This window comes from Mustela putorius, unplaced genomic scaffold (assembly GCF_011764305.1).
Source record: "Mustela putorius furo isolate JIRA1106 unplaced genomic scaffold, ASM1176430v1.1 tig00537227_pilon_pilon_pilon, whole genome shotgun sequence".
NCBI lineage: Eukaryota > Metazoa > Chordata > Mammalia > Carnivora > Mustelidae > Mustela > Mustela putorius.
This window is the reverse complement of record NW_025422368.1, coordinates 23,841,709-23,860,806: the sequence shown is the minus strand read 5'-3', so window position 1 is coordinate 23,860,806 and position 19,098 is coordinate 23,841,709. Positions and strand designations below refer to the sequence as shown.

Sequence of the window (19,098 nt, the reverse complement as noted above, 5' to 3'; positions counted from 1 at the left end):
TACACTGTTGGTGGGAATGCAAGCTGGTGCGGCCACTCTGGAAAACAGCATGGAGGTTCCTCAAAAAGTTGAAAATAGAACTACCTTATGACCCAGCAATCGCACTAGGGTATTTACCCTAAAGATACAAACGTAGTGATCTGAAGGGGCACGTGCACCCGAATGTTTATAGCAGCAATGTCTACAAGAGCCAAACTATAGAAAGAACCTAGATGTCCATCAACAGATGAATGGATAAAGAAGATGTGGTGTATATACACAATGGAATACTATGCAGCCATTTGCGACGACGTGGATGGAACTAGAGGGTATCATGCTTAGTGAAATAAGTCAATAGGAGATAGACAACTATCATATGATCTCCCTGATATGAGGAAGTGGAGATGCAACGGGGGGGGGGGGTTGGGGGGTAGGAAAAGAATAAATGAAACAAGATGGGATTGGGAGGGAAACAAACCATAAGTGACTCTTAATCTCACAAAACAAACTGAGGGTTGCTGGGGGGAGGGGGGAGGGAGAGGGGAGTGGGGTAATGGACATTGGGGAGGGTATGTGCTATGGTGAGTGCTGTGAAGTGTGTAAACCTGGCGATTGACAGACCTGTACCCCTGGGGATAGAAATATATGTTTAGGGGCGCCTGGGTGGCTCAGTGGATTAAGCCGCTGCCTTCGGCTCAGGTTATGATCTCAGGGTCCTGGGATCGAGCCCCACATTGGGCTCTCTGCTCAGCGGGGAGCCTGCTTCCTCCTCTCTTTCTGCCTGCCTCTCTGCCTACTTGTGATCTCTGTCAAATAAATAAATAAAATCTTTAAAAAAAAAAAAGAAATATATGTTTATAAAAAATAATAATAAATTTTTAAAAATGAATTTCTGATATATGCTATAATGTACAGAAAACTTGAAAATATGTTAAGTGAAATAAGCCAGACAAAAAAGGATAAACAATGTATGACCCTACTTATGTAAAATATCTAGAATAGGCAAAATCATAGAGCTAGAAAGTAGACTAGAGGTTACCAGGGCCCCAAGGAAACAAGGAATGGAATATTATTATTTAATGCATGCGGAGTTTCTAGTCGGGATAATAAAAAAAATGTTTTGGAAATAGGCAATAGTAATGGTTGTACAACATTGTGACTCTAACTAATGCCACTGAATTGTACGTTAGAAATGGTTGAAATAGCAATTTTTATGTTATATATATGTTACCAAATAAAAAAAGTCCAAAGGCCCACAATTTTTGTTTAAATGTAATTTGACATGCTTAAAATCCTTGTGTTTTCCGACTGCATGCAAAATGATTTCTATATTCTTTAATTCAACAGATCTCTTTGACCCAGTCCATGTTCATTTCCCAAGTCTCACAGTTCACCCACCTCTGTGTACAGCCTCTGCTCTTTGTGCCAGCCACTTGTTTCCTGATGAGCAGGTGCTATTTCATATTCCATGCCCTATGCCTATGCACAGTTCTTCCTTCCACCTAAAGTACCTCCTCTACTCCTGCTCAGAATGGCTCACTTCCCTTCTTCATTTAAAACTTAGCTTAGGGGCACCTGGGTGGCTCAGTGGGTTAAAGCCTCTGCCTTCAGCTCAGGTCATGATCCCAGGGTCCTTGGATCGAGCCCCACATCGGGCTCTCTGCTCGGTAGGGAGCCTGCTTCCTCCTCTCTCTCTCTCTGCCTGCCTCTCTGCCTACTTGTAATCTCTGCCTGTCAAATAAATAAAGTCTTTAAAAAAAAAAAAACTTAGCTTAAATCGGGGTGCCTGGGTGGCTCAGTGGGTTAAAGCCTCTGCCTTTGGCTCAGGTCATGATCTCAGGGTCCTGGGATCAAGCCCCACATCGGGCTCTCTGCTCAGCAGGGAGCCTGCTTCCTCCTCTCTCTCTCTGCCTACTTGTGATCTCTCTCTGTCAAATAAATAAATAAAATCTTAAAAAAAAAAAAACTTAACTTAAATCAACCTCTGCAGGAAGCTGTCCTTCCCTCCTAATCCCAGTCTTATTTAAATGCCCAACTGTTCTTGTTGTCAGGGTACCTGGGGTATGTATTACAGCAGTTATCATAATGTGTAATACTTACCTGTTTCTTTCTAACTTGTACGTGTTTCTTTTGTCTTTGTATTTCTCCCTCCTAGTCCACTGGGTGTCACATAGTAGGTACTCAAGAAATATTTAATGACTATATTCCAGGAAATCTTCATCCACGACCCTTTAAAAGAATCAGCTCTCCCTTCAAACCAAGAGTGCTGCAGAAATGGCAAACATTCTCATACATTCTTCTTTGTTTAAAAATGCCCAATATTCTGGGGCTCCACCAATGAAATCAACTTCATGTCTACTGACTAGCTTTCATGCCCTGAGTCTCTGGAAAGGATGCTATACAATCAGCACTTTGTAAAACACATAAAGTACTTTGACTTCCATCATTTCACTAGAGGAATGGAAAACAGTGGAATGAAAGAAGGATTGGGGCAGAATGGAGAAGCTCTAAGGCAGACAATGAGCAAATCAATGGGATGTATATACTCTTCTGTCTACTGCCATTACATGTGTTCTTTAAGTAGGCATTATGTCAAATGGAAGTCCAGGACTTACCTGCTGCTACGGGATGCTGATATTTCTATCCTTGTTGAAAGAAGATAGGTAAAAGGATTCTGAGAGAGCTTTTCCACCACTTTTTCTGTCATGATTCCTGACCTGGAAAGAAGGAGGTCTTGGGTCACCTCTACCCATACATGTTGGGAAATGGACAGCATGATTATCCTCATGTGCCACAAGTCCCCAACCCTGTCCAGTTGAAGAGAGACAGGAAGTAGCGTGTAATGAAGTACCACACTAACAGTCGGGCGTTCTAACTACTTGTGTAATGTTAGGCAAGCCATTTGATATTTCTGCATCCGGGCTTCATTTTCTAAACTATGGGCAACTGGCTAATCTTCAGTGTTGTCTTCTGCCAAAAAATCATTATCTGCCAGTACTTGGCATGTTTCCATTACTTCCCCTACCATGGACTCCACTTCCCATTCACTCCCCAAACCACTGAAGGTCGCAGCCATCCCGGCTCTGCAGCATAAAACTGTCGCCTCTAGGATCACACCTCCACTTCAGCAGCTCACAGTCTTATCTGGATACTAAAAAAGCACAACAGTGCTTATGATTCCGAAGAAAAGGAAAATAAAAAGGACTGACAATCACTTCGAGCTTGAGCTGAGTGGGGACTACAAACTGCTGATTCAGGATGTAAGATGGTAAACAGTTCTAGACCAGTCACTTGGTCAACTGAAGTTATTTATGAGCATTCACATTAGTAGAACAGTCGGAGAGAATACAGACAACCCAGAAAAGTAGATAACCTTCAGGTCATTTGTACGTAGCTTGGGAAGTGCACTGGTTCTTACATTTGAATAAACACTGATTCTGCTGTCTTGGGAGTTTTAACTAAATCAGAAAGTACATTGGAAAGAACAGTCTTAAAAAGAGGTGGTTTCTTCCAGTATGTCATCCTGTCCCCCTATTCAAAAATTTTCCCTTCCTTCATAGAGACCTATCAACTTCCTCATTTATGTAAAGTACCAGCCTAAAATGGAGTACTCTAGATCATAATATTTACTTTGCCTTATCATTTTCACCATACAAACCCTAGCTTTGGGGAGTTTATTAAAGAATATTTGGGGCTGCAAGCTGCATTAAGCAACGAAAGTAAACAAGAAGAAAACAAGTATCTTCAACATTGACTTTGTTATCTACTTGGCTTAATAAACATGAAAAACAAGAGTTTTATAGGATTCAACTGGCCACAGATGACCAAGGGTTGGTGATTATATAAGTGATGGATAAGGTAAGAAGCAATGTGGTATTTGTTAAGTCAAACACACAGAAAGATGTTCTCCTCATGGTTAAGCAATTCATTTAGGAAGGTTAGTATCGTGCTGTAACCATAAATGTTAAGCAAACTAACCCTATGTTCCTATGTCTTTCAGACCCCAACTGACCCTCCCTAGATACCTAATAAGCTTCAGAGTTGGATGGGAAAGTTACAGATCAGTCAATGATGGGTGGTGGTTGGGTGGATAAGTAATTGTCCCTATCCAAATGTTACCATGTAACATTTTCAAATCGATGATTTAAAAAGTAATCTTTTTTCTTCCCCTTAGAATGAAAGATTTCATGGGCTTAAAGGAATAAATTCACTTACTGGGATGGGCCTGAGTCACTTCCTTTTCGTTTTCTTGGAAACTCTATCACATGTGGGCTGAGGGATCCAACAGCTGTTGGTTTTGTCCATGGGCTCATATGACTGGAAACCACAGGAGAAATGCACTGGTTCTCTTCAAGGAGTATTCTGTCTACGAGAGATAAAGCACAATAACATCTATTTTTAACATCAACTTTGACTTTATACATATCCCTATCACATACTTTAAGTGGTTTTTATCTTTATATTTTAAAAATATCAATTACAACATAACATAGAATGAAAGACAAACTATGAACACTCAAATACTAGTTAGAAATATATTTGTTAGTCCATATTTTTAAGCTTATTTCCACTGTTTATTGTAAAAAGATTGTAGAAAATAGGGAAAATGCAAAGAATAGAAAGGAAGGGGGAAATCCTATATCACCAACTGATGTTACTAGTTAGAGATGTTTCCCTTTAGAATTTTTTCCATAGTTGTCATCAAAGTAATTGAAATCATAGCATATGGTATATTCTACTTTATTTACAAATCACTGTGAAAATTTTATAGTACTATTACAAATTCTTTGTGTTGTAGCTATGTAAACATTTTTTTAAAAGATTTTATTTATTTATGTATGTATTTATTTATAGCAAGAGATTGATGTGCAAAAGCAGCAGGAGGAGCAGAGGGAGAGGGAGAGAGAATCCCAAGCAGACTCCCCACTTGGTATGGAGTGTGATGAGGGGCTTGAACACATATGACTCTGAGATAATGACCTGAGCCAAAACCAAGAGTCAGTTGCTTAACTGACTGAGCCACCTGGGTGCCCTGCTACTTAAACATTCTTCTATTGTGACAATCTATGTTTCTTTCAACCATCACAAATATGTGTTGTAATACATAAAGCTTTTCATTTACTGGTTATTTCATTTAGATGGCATCCCAGAATAACATCAAGGGATGTGAATATTTTTAACCCTAAATTGCAAAATATGATAAAATCCTTCTTGTATAAAGTGTGGTTTATTAAATGCTTTATAAAATATAAAAATAAGAATCATTGAACTAAAAATAACAGATGTTCCAAAAGTAGGCCTCCCTGAGTAACTGTATTTCTCATATTAAAATGGATATAACAGGTTAAAGATCATCTGTAACTTACAACATAGATTGAAAACATATAAGAAGTATTAATAAAGAGAATGCAATGAATCTACAAGAGTGGGAGATTTTTAACAGCTCTCTAGCAGTACCTAACAGATCAAGCATTCAGAAACACTGATGTAGAAAATTTGATCCACACAATGGACAAGCTTGGTGAAATAGACATCTACAGACCTCTACTCTTAGCCAGTGTCTGTTTTGCAGCACCCATGGAGCATTTATAAAAACTGACAATATACTGGACAAAAAGCACATCTTAACAGTTTCAAAAGAATGATATTCTACATCAAACATTTACTGATTCAGTGTAATTATGCTTGACACCAGTAACAAAAAGATAATAGAAAATCCCTGTATCTTCAAAAATTAAGAAATACACAAATAACTTGTTCAAAGCAGAATTCATTGGCAATCCAGAAGATCCAAAGTAATCTACAGTGGAATCCTGATCCCATGGCTACAATGGAAAAGTTGCAGGACTCCAAGTGTAAGCAAAGATGTGAAAGAATGGGAAGTTTTGGGGCGCCTGGGTGGCTCAGTGGGTTAAGCCGCTGCCTTCGGCTCAGGTCATGATCTCAGGGTTCTGAGATCAAGTCCCGCATCGGGCTCTCTGCTCAGCAGGGAGCCTGCTTCCTTCTCTCTCTCTCTCTCTCTGCCTGCCTCTCAGTGTACTTGTAATTTCTCTCTGTCAAATAAATAAATAAAATCTTTAAAAAAAAAAAAAAAAAAAAAAAAAAAAAAAAAAAAAAGAATGGGAAGTTTTCTGTTTTGCTGGTGGGAACATAAATTGCTACAACCGAAGCCACTTTTGTATTACCTAAAAAGTGGGATATTCATATAACATTTAATTCAGCATTCCAGTCCTAGGTACATAGAAAACCTCCATGCATATTAAGAGACATGTACAAAAAAATGCATTGGTAGCACTGCTTGTAACTGAAAAACAAAAATAAAAACCTGAGAAAACTGGAAGCTAAATTTCCTTCAATAGATGGATTGTTTATTAAATGAAATACTAATGGCAGTTACAATGAATTAAGTACTGATATCAACATGGATGAATCTCAAAATAATAATTCTAGGCAAAAAATGTCACATCTAAAAACATACATCATGTTTTCATTTTTAATTTTAAAAAATTGTTTTTTTGAGAGGGAAAGTCCACATGTGCACACGAGCAAGGGGGAGAAAGAAGGGGGAGGGAGAGAATCCCAAGCAGGCTCCACACCCAGCGCAGCCCAATATGGGGCTTCATCTCATGATCCTGAGATCATGACTTGAGCAGAAATCAACACCACAAGGGCTTAACCAACCAAGCTGCCCAGGCACCCAAAGCATATTTTTTAAAAAAAGATTTATATAAAGTTGAAAAATAAGTAAAACTGATCAATATTTTTTAATAATATCCATAGAGGTTGCCACACTGTACAGAAAAGTAAAGGAACAGTTAACACAAAATTCAGAATTCTCTTTGGGAAAAGAAAAGGAGTATCTGGATGCGATCAGTGAAGGACACACATGGGCTTCTAAGAATTCATGTTCTACTTCTTAAGCCTGGTGTGAGTTTACAGATTTCTAAAATTCTTTAAACTACACATAGAATTTCTACAGCCTTCTGTAAGTTACAGTACATTTCACAATATAGAAGTGAGGAGAATAATTTTATCCATGATTTTTGGCCACTTGGGAATTAAGTTTCTCATTTTTGGTATTTGAAGACTTCTTGGCTTGGACTCTCTTAATGGGAACAATTCAGGATCACCAGAAACCACATGAAATTAACTGTGATTTCAGCTTCCAGACTTTAATCCAATGGACTTTGAATGGCAGAATGCCATCTGTCTTCACAGAAAAAAGTGGGGAGTTTCTTACAATAAATGACAAATCAATAGAAAAAAATTCACCAACACTGAACCAGACTTCAACCTGGTATGTATAATACCAGACCTCCCCCACCCATCTCCAATCCTCCAACATACTCAAGCAAGCACATGGTTTCCCTTGCATAAGGTCAAAAAAAATAGTTTCTTTTTTGCCTCTCATTCTAGGAAGCATAATCTCCACATTTCAGTCTTACTTCCTAACCTTTAAAATAAGAAATGGACCATCTTAAGACTGCAAATAATGTTCTTTTCACAAAATCAAAACCTAAAGCTCTAAGGGCCTTTATCTGTATGTTCCCTAATGAGAGGGGGAGTACTGCCCCTAAATTAGCTATGTTCCATCAAGTTTAAGTTTCCTATGTCAGTAGAAGGGTATTCAAAGGCTTTCTGTAAACAAAAGGAAAGGCTTTCTGTAAACAAAAGGAAAATATGTGTTAGTGGGACTAATTAGGTCTGGATGAAAAGATCTGTTCTTTGGAAACAATTCAGCCTTCATGTAATAGATTTTTATGTTAGAAGGTGACTCATAAAGAGTGAAGATTTCATTTTTAACTTCCCAATTTACTTTCAGCCTCCACAATTACTTATTTAGAAGATGAGACCATGTGTTAGGAATTGAAAGTTAATTCTGCTTTTATATAAGTCATTTTGAAGGTATATGCTTCAATATTTTGATACTATCTTTCTTCATCAAGTTGCCACTTCTCAATGATGAAGATAATAAATGTTATTTGTTTCCAGAAAAATAACTACTAATACATTTCTATAATACTATTATCCTACTTTTTAAAAAGTTTATCTTTGTATAGTTGATAAGCAATGTTACATTAGTCACCATTGTTTTATGTTACATTAGTCACCATGGTATTATAACAGCACTGCATGGTGACAGACAGTAGCTATACTTACATTGAGCATAGAGTAATGTATAGTGATGTTGAATTACTATGTTGTTCACCTGAAACTAGATTCCCTATGCTGCACCTTTCATTCCTATAACTTATTCGTTCCATAACTGGAAGTCTGTATCTCCCGCTCCTCTTTACCTATTTTGCCCATTCATCGACCTGCCTCCTCTCTGGTAACCTTCAGTTTGTTCTCTGTATTTATAGATCTGGTTTGGCTTTTTGTTTATTCACTTATTTTGTTTTCTAGATCCATATGAATGAAACTGTATGATATTTCTATTCCTCAATTTGACTTATTTCACTTATCATAATACTCTAGGTCTGTCCATATTGTTGCAGATGGCAAGATCTCATCCTTTTTTATGGCTGTGTATGTGTGGTGAATATATATAGTCACCAAGTCTTCCTTACCTACTCATTTATCAATGGATCCTTAGGTTGTTTCTATATCTTAGCTATTATAAATAATGCTGCAATAAACATAGGGGTGCATAGATCTCTTCAAACCAGTGTTTTCATTTTCTTTGGGTAAGTACCCAGTATAGGAATTAGTGTATCATGGGATATTTCTGTCTTTAATTTTTTCAGGAACCTCCACACTCTTTTCCACAGTGGTGCACGAGGCTTCCTTTTCCTCCACAATCTCACCAACACTTGTTATTTCTTGTCTTTTGATTTTAGCCATTCCTGACGGGTGTGAGGTGGTATCTCATTTGGTTTTGATTTGCATTTCTTTTCCTGATGATTAGTGATATTGAACATCTTTTCACATGTCTGTTGGCCATCTGGAGGTCTTTGGGAAAATGTCTATTCGAGTCCTGTGGCAGCGTCAACAAGACTGACTCCATCTTTGGCCCTCCATCTTGTTCATGTTTGCACAATGACCTCTTTTAAGGCAGTGTGTTCTGGTCCCCTTGGAGATTTATATACATACCTTAGAGAGGGATGCCAAGACTGGGATGGTGGAAAGGCTTGTTCTGGCCTCTCATGAATCTGTCAGAGATAACATAGTCTTCTTTCTTGATGCACAGGTGGTGCCACCAGATCTAATTAAAGGGTTGCTGTCAATTAAGTGCATGCAAGCCCTTTGAGGTACACGTGAACCCTATGATCCTACTACAGTGCCCTTCTGCATGTCCCCTCACTCTATAAAATCTGTGGACTAAGGGCTGGACTTCGTGAGAATAGCTATGCAGCTGCCAAGGATCACCCTCTGCCCAATATCCCAAGTCAGTCAGTTATGCTGAATAAAGCTCAGTGTAAACTTTACAGAGTAGCCGGCTTCATTTTCCAGTCTCAAAGTACCTTTTCAGTTTGGGGGATATTTTATGGACCCTTCTCCACCTCCTAAAAGGTTCTGTGCCCATTTTTTAAATGGATTGTTAGATTTTTTTAATGTAGAGTTGGGTAATATACGTTATTTAGCTCAGTAAAATAATTCAGAACTTAGACTAAACAAAGATAGTATGCATGTCTTTAAAAAGGAGGCTTTGTGGTTTATTTAAAATGACATTGGCAGGGCACCTGGGTGGCTCAGATGGTTAAGCATCAGCTCAGGTCATGATCTCCAGGTCCTGGGATCAAGACCCACACTGGGCTCCCCACCCAGTGGGGAGTCTGTTTCTCCCTCTCCCTCTGTGTCTCTCTCTGCTCATGTGTCCCTGCTCTCTGTCTCAAATGAATAAATCAAATTAAACAAACAAACAAATAAATAAAATGACGTTAGTTGGGGCACCTGGGTGACTCAGTTCGTCAAGCACCTGCCTTCGGCTCAGGTCACAATCCCACGGTCCTGGGATTGAGTCCCACATCAGGTTCCCTGCTCAGTGAGGAGCCTGCTTCTGCTTCTCCCCTCTGCTGCTCCCCCTGCTTTCCTACTCATATGCTTGCTCTCTCTCCTGCTGTCACATAAATAAATCTTTAAAAAATGAATAAAATGAGATGCTTGTTACTTAAAAAAAAAGAAGTAAAATGACATTAGCATTACATCTCACTCCATTCTACATACATCTCCCTGGTGACGGTCATCAATGTAACAATATTTTAAAGGTCTGCCATTTAGTATCAGTAGCTCAAAGATGAAAATAAATTGTGGGAAATGAGCAGCTGCTTGGGAATTGTAAGCAGGGGAGAATAAGCAGCCATTTGATTTAGGCTCATAGTTACAAAGGGTTCAAATTTAGGATTTGACATTGTGCTTGAAAGAAAATATACATATACCCATACACATAAGCACACACACATTCACATACAGGCATTGGCAAGATGGAAAAAATATACTTTTCATACAACTTATAAACTTTGTCCCACTACCAACTCTCATTGCAGTAGTGTGCTCTATGTTAAAATTTATATAAAGCATAAATTAACCTATGAATAACTTTGTGTTAAAAACAATTTGTGCAATGTGAACATTTGCTTCTTAATTTCTGAGAATCCACGCCCTAAATCAGATTACCCAAATGATAATGTCTTACTTAACCTCAAGGTCAGGAATATTCAAATGTTGTTAATTGTCCCCCTAGTGTCCTTCTGCTGGTCCAGGATCCAATCCAGGATCACATGAAATATTTAAGGTCTGTTATGTGTCTTCACATAACAGACTTTAAATCGCGTCCTTTAAATTGTAACATTTCCTCAGTCTTCTTTTGTCCTTGAGGTTTTTGAAGAATAGATATTGGCCAGCTGTAGAGAATGTCACCCAGTTTGAGCTTGTCTAATATTTCTTCATAACTAAATTCAAGTCATGAAATTTTGTCAAGAATGCCACAAAAGGGACGCTGTGTCCTACTCAGTGCTAAATGCCCACAACTTTTCTTTTCTTTTTTTTTTTTTTTTTTTTTTTTTTGCCGCCTCTGGGACTTTTTATTGCTACACTGAGATCTGCTCTTCAGGATTCCAAAAGGTGTTCAGCTTTTAGACTCAACAGAAGAGGCAGAGAAAGGTTTATTAGATCCGCTATAAGCTGCAATATGGAAAGATTTGAGAACACTATCATCTCTTATGCCCAAATCCTAGCCCAGTGCCTGACACATAATAACAGGGTTTGTTGAAAGGATGAACTGCATTTCATTTCATTACCCCAGACATTCAAATGAGAAACTGTAAGAGATGTGAAATCCAAACTAACATATTCACTCTCCTGGAATGCTGGAATGATAATGTTCCCACGATAAGGAATACGTGAGTCCCCACTATACCTATTTCACAAATAGGATTACTTCTGCTTCCTTCCATTACTTCATTTTTACCGTTTTTTCCCCCAGAGTGGGAAAAATATACTTGATTGTGTGTTGGAAAAAAGGTACTGTGTGATACAGGATTTGGCAGTCTGAAGTAGCTTTCTAGAACAACAAGCAGTAATTGTATTGGTTTGTGGTAACGCATTTCAAGAGAAAGTCAAAAATTGTTTATTACTAACATATTACTATAAGATGCTTAGTCACATAATAGATAAAGTACTAATTGGTACTATACAAGAATAAGACCATCTACATATAGTACTATACACAAATCATGAAAAGGCTTTTGCTCAGGAGAGATTAAAAATACTCCATTATTTCACAGTGGGTTTTTTTTTTTTTTTTAAGATTTTTATTTATTTATTTGACAGAGATCACAAGTAGGCAGAGAGGCAGGCAGGGGTTGGGGGAGAGCAGGCTCCCTGCTGAGCAGAGGGCCAGATGCAGGGCTCAATCCCAGGACCCCGATACCATGACCTGAGCCGAAGACAGAGGCTTTAGCCCACTGAGCCCCCCAGGCACCCCTATTTCACAGTATTTTTTAAGAGCCTAATGTAAGCTGCGGTCAAGAAGCTTATAATCCTGAATATGTTTGTGCACATGTAGGTCAGATTAGATCCAGAGACAGGTATGAGTTTAGGCTACAAGACCACAGACAGAACAGCACCAAATTCTGTTTGGGGGAAGGGAGAACAACAGCATCTTTTCAGGCTAAGAGAACATCATCAACAGGTGGCAGAAGAAACACATTGAGTAAGATCCTATGTCATCATCAATGATGACGTTCAGTTGTTGACTCAATGAATACGTATCAGAGTCAAGTTCTAGAAAATGCCTCTCCTGATATAAGTCTGATGGGTAAGATTGGACTTTTCCAAAGTAAATTTTACCTTCTTGCCTGTGAAACAAAACACACACTAAATTGACCTATATGACCAGAAACCGGACCCCAGATCATTTTTCACCATGCAGAAATGCAGGTTGCCTAGAAGATTCAAAATAAGGATGAGGCTTAGATTCACTGAAATTTCATGAAAGTCCCTCAAGACTTATTTACCTCTCAATTTTTACTCTGCTTAGAAAAGGCAGGAAAGTCTCTCTCTCTCTCTCTCTCCCTGACCACCTTTCCTGAGTTGTCCAGGCAAACAGTCCACCGAATCCAGAGGAAGAGCACCTATGTAGTGACACTCATCTCTGAAGCCGGCAAAATATCTTACGCAAAATAGGGGTAAAAGGAAGAGAGTAAGATACAGGAGCCTGAGTCTATCATTTTCTAAATTCCCATCTGTACTCAGACAGAATGTGCCGACAGACCCTTCACACTGCTACTATTTTTGCAAAGTATTCAATCTCAGACTCTAACACATACCTTACTATTACAGAAAAATTTCTCCCATGAAAACCTGGTTTTCCCATGATCTCAGCCTCAGTGACCTTGGCAGAGGAGATTTCGAGCTTTGATTTAAAAGGATTTTTATGTGGGTCTACCTACAGAGACATGAAGGACATATAGATACCCAGACAATGCCTTCTGATAGAGATATTTTGTATCCACTAATAACCTGGCGTCCGGTTTTTGCACGTCAAAAAAAAAAAAAAAAAAAAAAGTCTTTTACCATGCTCAGAGGGTTGTATTGGTGGCTTCTCAACTCTGGCTTTCTGTTTGTTGGAAAGGACAACATCTTTGGTGAATGGGTGTGGCTTGGATAAAGGAAGACAAAGAAGCAATTCTACGTTATCTTCTAGGGAAGTGTTTATTTTCTTGTAGCTCCATTCCATTGCTGCTCTTGAAGCAAAAACATGACTTGGTATTTGCCCCTGGGAAAATTAGTGGGAAACAGCACACAAGTGGAGCGGGAAGTTCAGCAGGGGTGCTCTGATGTCCTATCACTCTTCAGTTGCAGACCCAAGGGGAAGAGAGGGACCCAGCACCCTTGCACCTTGATGCTACTTGAGTATCCTCCTGCAGCAATCTAGCCAGTAAGAGACAGTCACAATCCAGCCAGTGAGGAGCCTCTACACTGCCAGTCTCAGTTTACTCCAATGGACTGTTTATTTTTTTAATTTTGTCTGTTTATTTGTCAGAGAGAACACACATGAGTGAGACAAGCAAGGGGAGGAGCAGGCATAGGGAGAAGCAGTCTCCCTGTGGAGCAAGTAACCTCCTGGGATCATGACCTGAGCTGAAGGCAGACACTTAACTGACTGAGCCACCCAGGCACCCCAGAGGACAAAAATTTTTTCCTTAGCGGCTATGGATGCTGCTATATGGATTGAATGTGTGTGTGTGTGTGTGTGTGTGTGTGTGTGTGTGTGTTTCCCCCCATTCATATGTTCAAATCTAATCCCCAAGATTAGATGGTATCTGGAGCTGGGGCCTTTGGGAGGTATTATGGGTCTGAGGGTGATGGTATCTGGAGCTGGGGCCTTTGGGAGGTATTATGGGTCTGAGGGTGAAGCCCCTGTGAATGGAATCAGAGCCCTTATCCAGAGGCCAGAAAGCTAGTTCCAGACTCTGCAGGAACCCTCAGACTTCTAGTTGTCAGAACTGTGAGGAATAAACTGCTATTGTTGATAAAGAATAACATAAAATAAAAATGGTATGTCTGAGTTTTATGAACATGGAAAATGCTTACGCAATGTTTATTTTGAAAAGCAGGATGAAAGACAGAGACTACGCAAAAATAAGAAACAAAGACAATCTACAGGCAGGGGAGAAAAAAACCTGGAAGGAGATGCAGGGAAATATTTTCAGGTGTTTTGTCTGAATGGGCAATCAAAGGACTTTCTTCCTTTCTACTTTTCTGTATTGTTCCAAAACTGTAAGTATGGGGTCTTAACATTTGTAAGACATGCATACATCTGAGAAGGAAAAAGGAGGGCATATATGGACTGCTGGGAACTAGCAAGCATGTCAATGCAGCTGGGCACAGTATGAAACATTAGGAAATCAAACTGGAAAAGTCATCGCACTAGTTCACGCAGGGCCCTTGTATGTTCCACTGAGGAGACACAGCTTTATTTCCAGGTAGCAGGGAGCTAATGAATTTGTGGAGTACTGCATCTCAGTCCCCTTTGTTTCCTGGGCAGTCCTCACAAGGGAGGGGTACGTCTGCACTGCCCTCCCTACCAAAAGCTAGTATTCCCAATAAAAGCTGAAAAAAACCCTTTTACTTTGGGATTAGAATCTCACATGTGGATCCACAACCACTCATTTCAGATACAATGTTAGAACATCACAGAAGGATCAATCCTTTTTTTTTTGGAAAGATTTTAGATTTTATTTATTTATTTGAGAGAGAGAATACAGAGGGAGATAGAGAGAGACGCAGACTCCCCACTGAGCAGGGGGCCAGATGCGAGACTCAATCCCAGGACCCTGGGATCATGACCTGAGCTGAAGGCAGACACTTAATGGCCTGAGCCACCCAGGTGTCCCTCAATCTCTCCTATATAGGGAGGAAATTTTATTCTCTTGGCCTTGGTGTCAAAAGTAGGAAGGATATCTAAAAGGTAAAAGTCCCCAGGATGCCTCTTAGGGGAAGGAGGTTCCGATATGATGAGAAAGAAACCCAGGTAGAAGACCCTGGGACAAAGTAGAACTATCTCAGACTTCATAAACAGAAAGCCAATTTAGCCTTATTCTGTCTGTTAATTTTTATTTTAAGACTCTCTTCCTTTGAGTTCCAAATGGTAAAGGGGAAACCATACTCTTCTAGATTCCATGGACGTGGAGCTTTGCTGGCATGTGATTTTGTCCATGATTACACAATAGCTGAGACTGATTACACAAAGAATTGAAGCAGAAAAAAGTTTCGTTTGCCCACAGTCAGTCACTTTCGAGGGAAGTATACAGAAGATCAAAGGACAAAGAAGTGATGTCCGTATTGTAGTGAAATGGGCCATCCCAGAGTACAGGCTGGGTAGGAAAGCAAGAGACCCCTAGAAGGTGCTGAAAGAATAGACCAGTGTTCGGAATGTTTGTATAAGTGAGAGAGTCATCAAAATAGGACAGTATAATCGGCAGGGAGAGGTTCATACTTGGGGATTCATAGGCAAAGAATTTCCAGCTGATTCAAGGGTCTACGGAAGGTGTGCCCAAGGGAGTGCAGCAGGGAAGAGACAAGAGAGGAAGAGGTCTAAGAATATACAAAGGTAACATTCTAGAGATAGATGATTAAAAAGTGAGGACAGAAGAGGATGAAAGGAACACAAAACCTACATGAAAAATAAGAAAGTGACCATGGGGAATAATCTCAGAAAATGGCAAGGAGGCTCAAATAATGCCAACTTCCTCTCCTAGTTCTGAAATAAACAAGCCAGTGATTAGCTTCCACGACTCCCTGATTATCATTTCCTTCACATTCGGGCTGACCACATGACAAATAACCTGAGCACTACTGAAGTGGAAAAAGGGATACTTCTTCCCCCTATCAAACTGACCAATCCTGGTAAGTGGTTATACTGGCAAAGGAGCCTTGGAGAAGATGAGGTGAGAAGAGGGAGACTGTCACAGTTTCATATACTTTTTGTGGGAATAACAATTGGTAGAACCATTCTGAAAGGCAATTTGAAAAGTTCTATCAAGGGACATGAAGATACTTCTATCCTTTGCCCCAGCAATTCTGTTTCTTTGAGTTTATGTTTAAATTATTAAAGATATACATAAAGACTTTTGACATAGAAATTTATTAAACTACTTCAACTGTATAAACCTGAAAACAACCTAAAGGTATCAACAAACAAGGGAACTAAAAAACTAAGTGTAATCATGGGATGGACTATTATAGAGCTCTTGTTTTTTTAAAAGAAAGATTGTAGAGAGAGAGAAAGAGCGTGAATACAGGGACAGGCAGAGGGAGAGAATCCCAAGTAGGCTCCCTGCTGAACATAGAGCCCAACATAGGGCTCCCTCTCACGACCCCGAGATCATGACCTGAGCCAAAACCAAGGGTCAGACACTTAGCCAACTGAGCCACCAAGGAACCCTGCAACTGCTATGCAGCCTTTAGATACGTTTCCAAATTATTTATGAAATGGTAAACACTATGTAGAATATTAAACTTGATGTTTTTTGTCCTTGTTTTATTTTTTTTTTTTTTTTTTTTTAAAGATTTTATTTATTTATTTGACAGAGAGAAATCACAAGTAGGCAGAGAGGCAGGCAGAGAGAGAGAGAGGAGGAAGCAGGCTCCCCGCTGAGCAGAGAGCCCGATGCGGGACTCGATCCCAGGACCCTGAGATCATGACCTGAGCCGAAGGCAGCGGCTTAACCACTGAGCCACCCAGGCGCCCCTGTCCTTGTTTTAAAATACAGTATATTAATAGGAAAAATCTGGGGTAAAGCTAACAGATCAGGAAATGATGCCAACAAAATGGTAGACTATTAAATTCCCATGGGGCATGTTATACCATAGGGAAAGTAGGGAGCATGTGGGGGAAGCACAAGGGTCAGTCAGGCGGAAGAGAGAGAGCGGGTATCCGTGGACAAGAGCCTTTATTTTGTGTGTGTGTGAGAGAGAGAGAGAGTGTGTGTGTGTGTGTGTGTGAAAGAAAATAGGCTGTGGACAAAGTGACTGTCCAGTTGTCTGTTTACCTGGCCCAGGAAAATGAGGATAGCTGGATAGTAGCCTAGAGTGTGAGATGCCAAAAAAAAAAAAAAAAGAGGTATTTGGGGAACAGCCTCTGGACTGGTTGGTTTAAATTTGAAAAGTACACTCACAGGCAAGTTGCTTATTATCTCTAGAACTGGGTTAAATCCTGGGAAAGGCAGGATTAATATCGCAAAGCATCAGAATACAGAAAATTAAAAATATGGTTAAAAGATTTATATTTTAATTTAAAATTTGAAAATAAAAATTTTCAAATTTTCTACAATTAACCCATATTTTTTTTAATTCAGAAAAAATAAATATACCACAAAAATACTGTGTCATTCACAAGCCTGGACTATCTTTGAAAGGATAAATTTATACTGATAATAAAGAGTCATGGATGCAGACTGCCTTATACATATTTTTTTTTAAGATATATTTATTGGGGCACCTGGGTGGCTCAGAGGTTAAAGCCTCTGCCTTCGGCTCAGGTCATGATCCCAGGGTCCTGGGATCGAGCCCCATGTCAAGCTCTCTGCTCAGCAGGGAGCCTGCTTCCTCCTCTCTCTCTACCTGCCTCTCTGCCTACTGTGATCTCTGTCTGTCAAATAAATAAATAAAATCTTTTAAAAAATGATATATTTATTTTAGAGAGAGAGTGAGAAAGCACGTGAGTGGGTGTGGGGGATAGGAAGCAGACGGGGGGCTCCATCTCAGGACCCTAAAATCACAACCTGAGCTGAAATCAAGAGTCCCATGCCCAACTGACTGAGACACCCAGGTGCCCCACCTTATATATTGTTTTTTTTAATCCAAAGAACAGGGGTGCCTGGGTGGCTCAGCTGGTTAAGCATCCAACTCTTGGTTTCAGCTCATGTCATGATCTCAGGGTCATAAAATAGAGCTCTATGTCGAGCTCTGCACTGGGTATGGAGCCTGCTTAAGATTCTCTCTCTAGAAAAAACAACAACAACAACAACAACAAAAACAAACATGACCTGCTGATACTGTGAACTTTACGTTGCTAAAGATAGGAGAACACACAGCCACTTTCACAGATCATTTAATGTTTTCCTAAAGAGAAGGAACAGGGAGTTTCTAATCAAATGCACAGGATTCCAGACCGACCCCAGTCCTAAACTGTGTGTGAAAGAGAGATCTGTTGGCAAGGAATTCAAGAGAGTTTCCACAGGAGTCACCTGCCTAGAGTGGATCCCTCTGTGGATGAGGGGGAGGGGTAAGTGTACAGATTTCAGAAAGCGGCAGCCACCTGGCTTTGAACACAGCTACAAGCCACACTGGATAACTGATTTAAAGCATTAGTGAGATGCCAGGTTTAATGCTTTCTAGGAACTGTGGCAACACAGTCCATGAAGGGCCCTTGTTTGTGCCTGGGAACAGCCCTGCTCTGCCAAAGGCACCTACTTGTCCATGGGGAGTGACAACCTATACTGTTTTCTAAGGACTCTGCTAAGGGAAGAACTTCCGGACTGTATAGACTTCATAAAATATCCAGCAAGGGTACATCAGCCTCCGTCCTCACCTCTAGGTCTGCCTAAGAGTCTTTCCCTCTCCCCGCCCCTCCCACCTCTAAAACAAATAAATCTTTAAAAAAAAACAAAAACAACAAAAAAAGAATGAGATAAATGTTGAAGCCTTTTAGAATCTGTGAAGCTTTGTTGGATGGATGTCAGGCCATGCACTACTTACTTATGTGAGGTGCGTATAATGGGCTCCTGGCAAGGTATGAGAACCCAATGGACACATATGTACACCCATCTCCACCTCCTGCATGGTCGGATTGAATTATGTGATACATAATTAAAGCCAAGTCAAATTCATGGTCTGGTTGACTGCAGAGCTGTGTTAAATCAGAAATAAACAGTATCAGAGGGGAACCTGGGCGGCTCTCTCAGTTAAGTGACCAGGTCTTGATCACAGGGTTGTAGTTCAAGCTCCTTGTTGGGCTCTGCACTGGGTGTGGAGCCTACTTAAAAAAAAAAAAAAAAAAAGAAAGAAAGAAAGAAAGGAAGGAAGAAAGTAAGAAAGAAAAGAAAAAAGAAATACAGTGCTAGATAATTCAGATTTCCACATGAAAATCCTTACCTAATCAGTAAAAAATAA

At 39.8% G+C, this 19,098-nt stretch overlaps 1 protein-coding gene across 4 annotated transcripts in view; it reads right to left on the bottom strand.

Moving 5' to 3' along the window:
• The window catches only part of ARNTL2 (aryl hydrocarbon receptor nuclear translocator like 2), a 111,389-nt gene that overhangs the window by 63,459 nt on the left and 28,832 nt on the right, over positions 1-19,098 (bottom strand). For 3 of the 4 annotated variants that reach the window (XM_013047798.2, XM_013047800.2, XM_004776408.3), the window contains exons 2-3: positions 4,195-4,345; positions 2,595-2,696 (exon numbers count right to left, since the gene is read on the bottom strand). In XM_013047798.2, coding sequence (XP_012903252.1) covers positions 2,595-2,696; positions 4,195-4,345 — 253 coding nt within the window. The remainder of the gene's footprint in view (positions 1-2,594; positions 2,697-4,194; positions 4,346-19,098) is intronic. The other variant, XM_045073230.1, reaches the window with a different exon arrangement.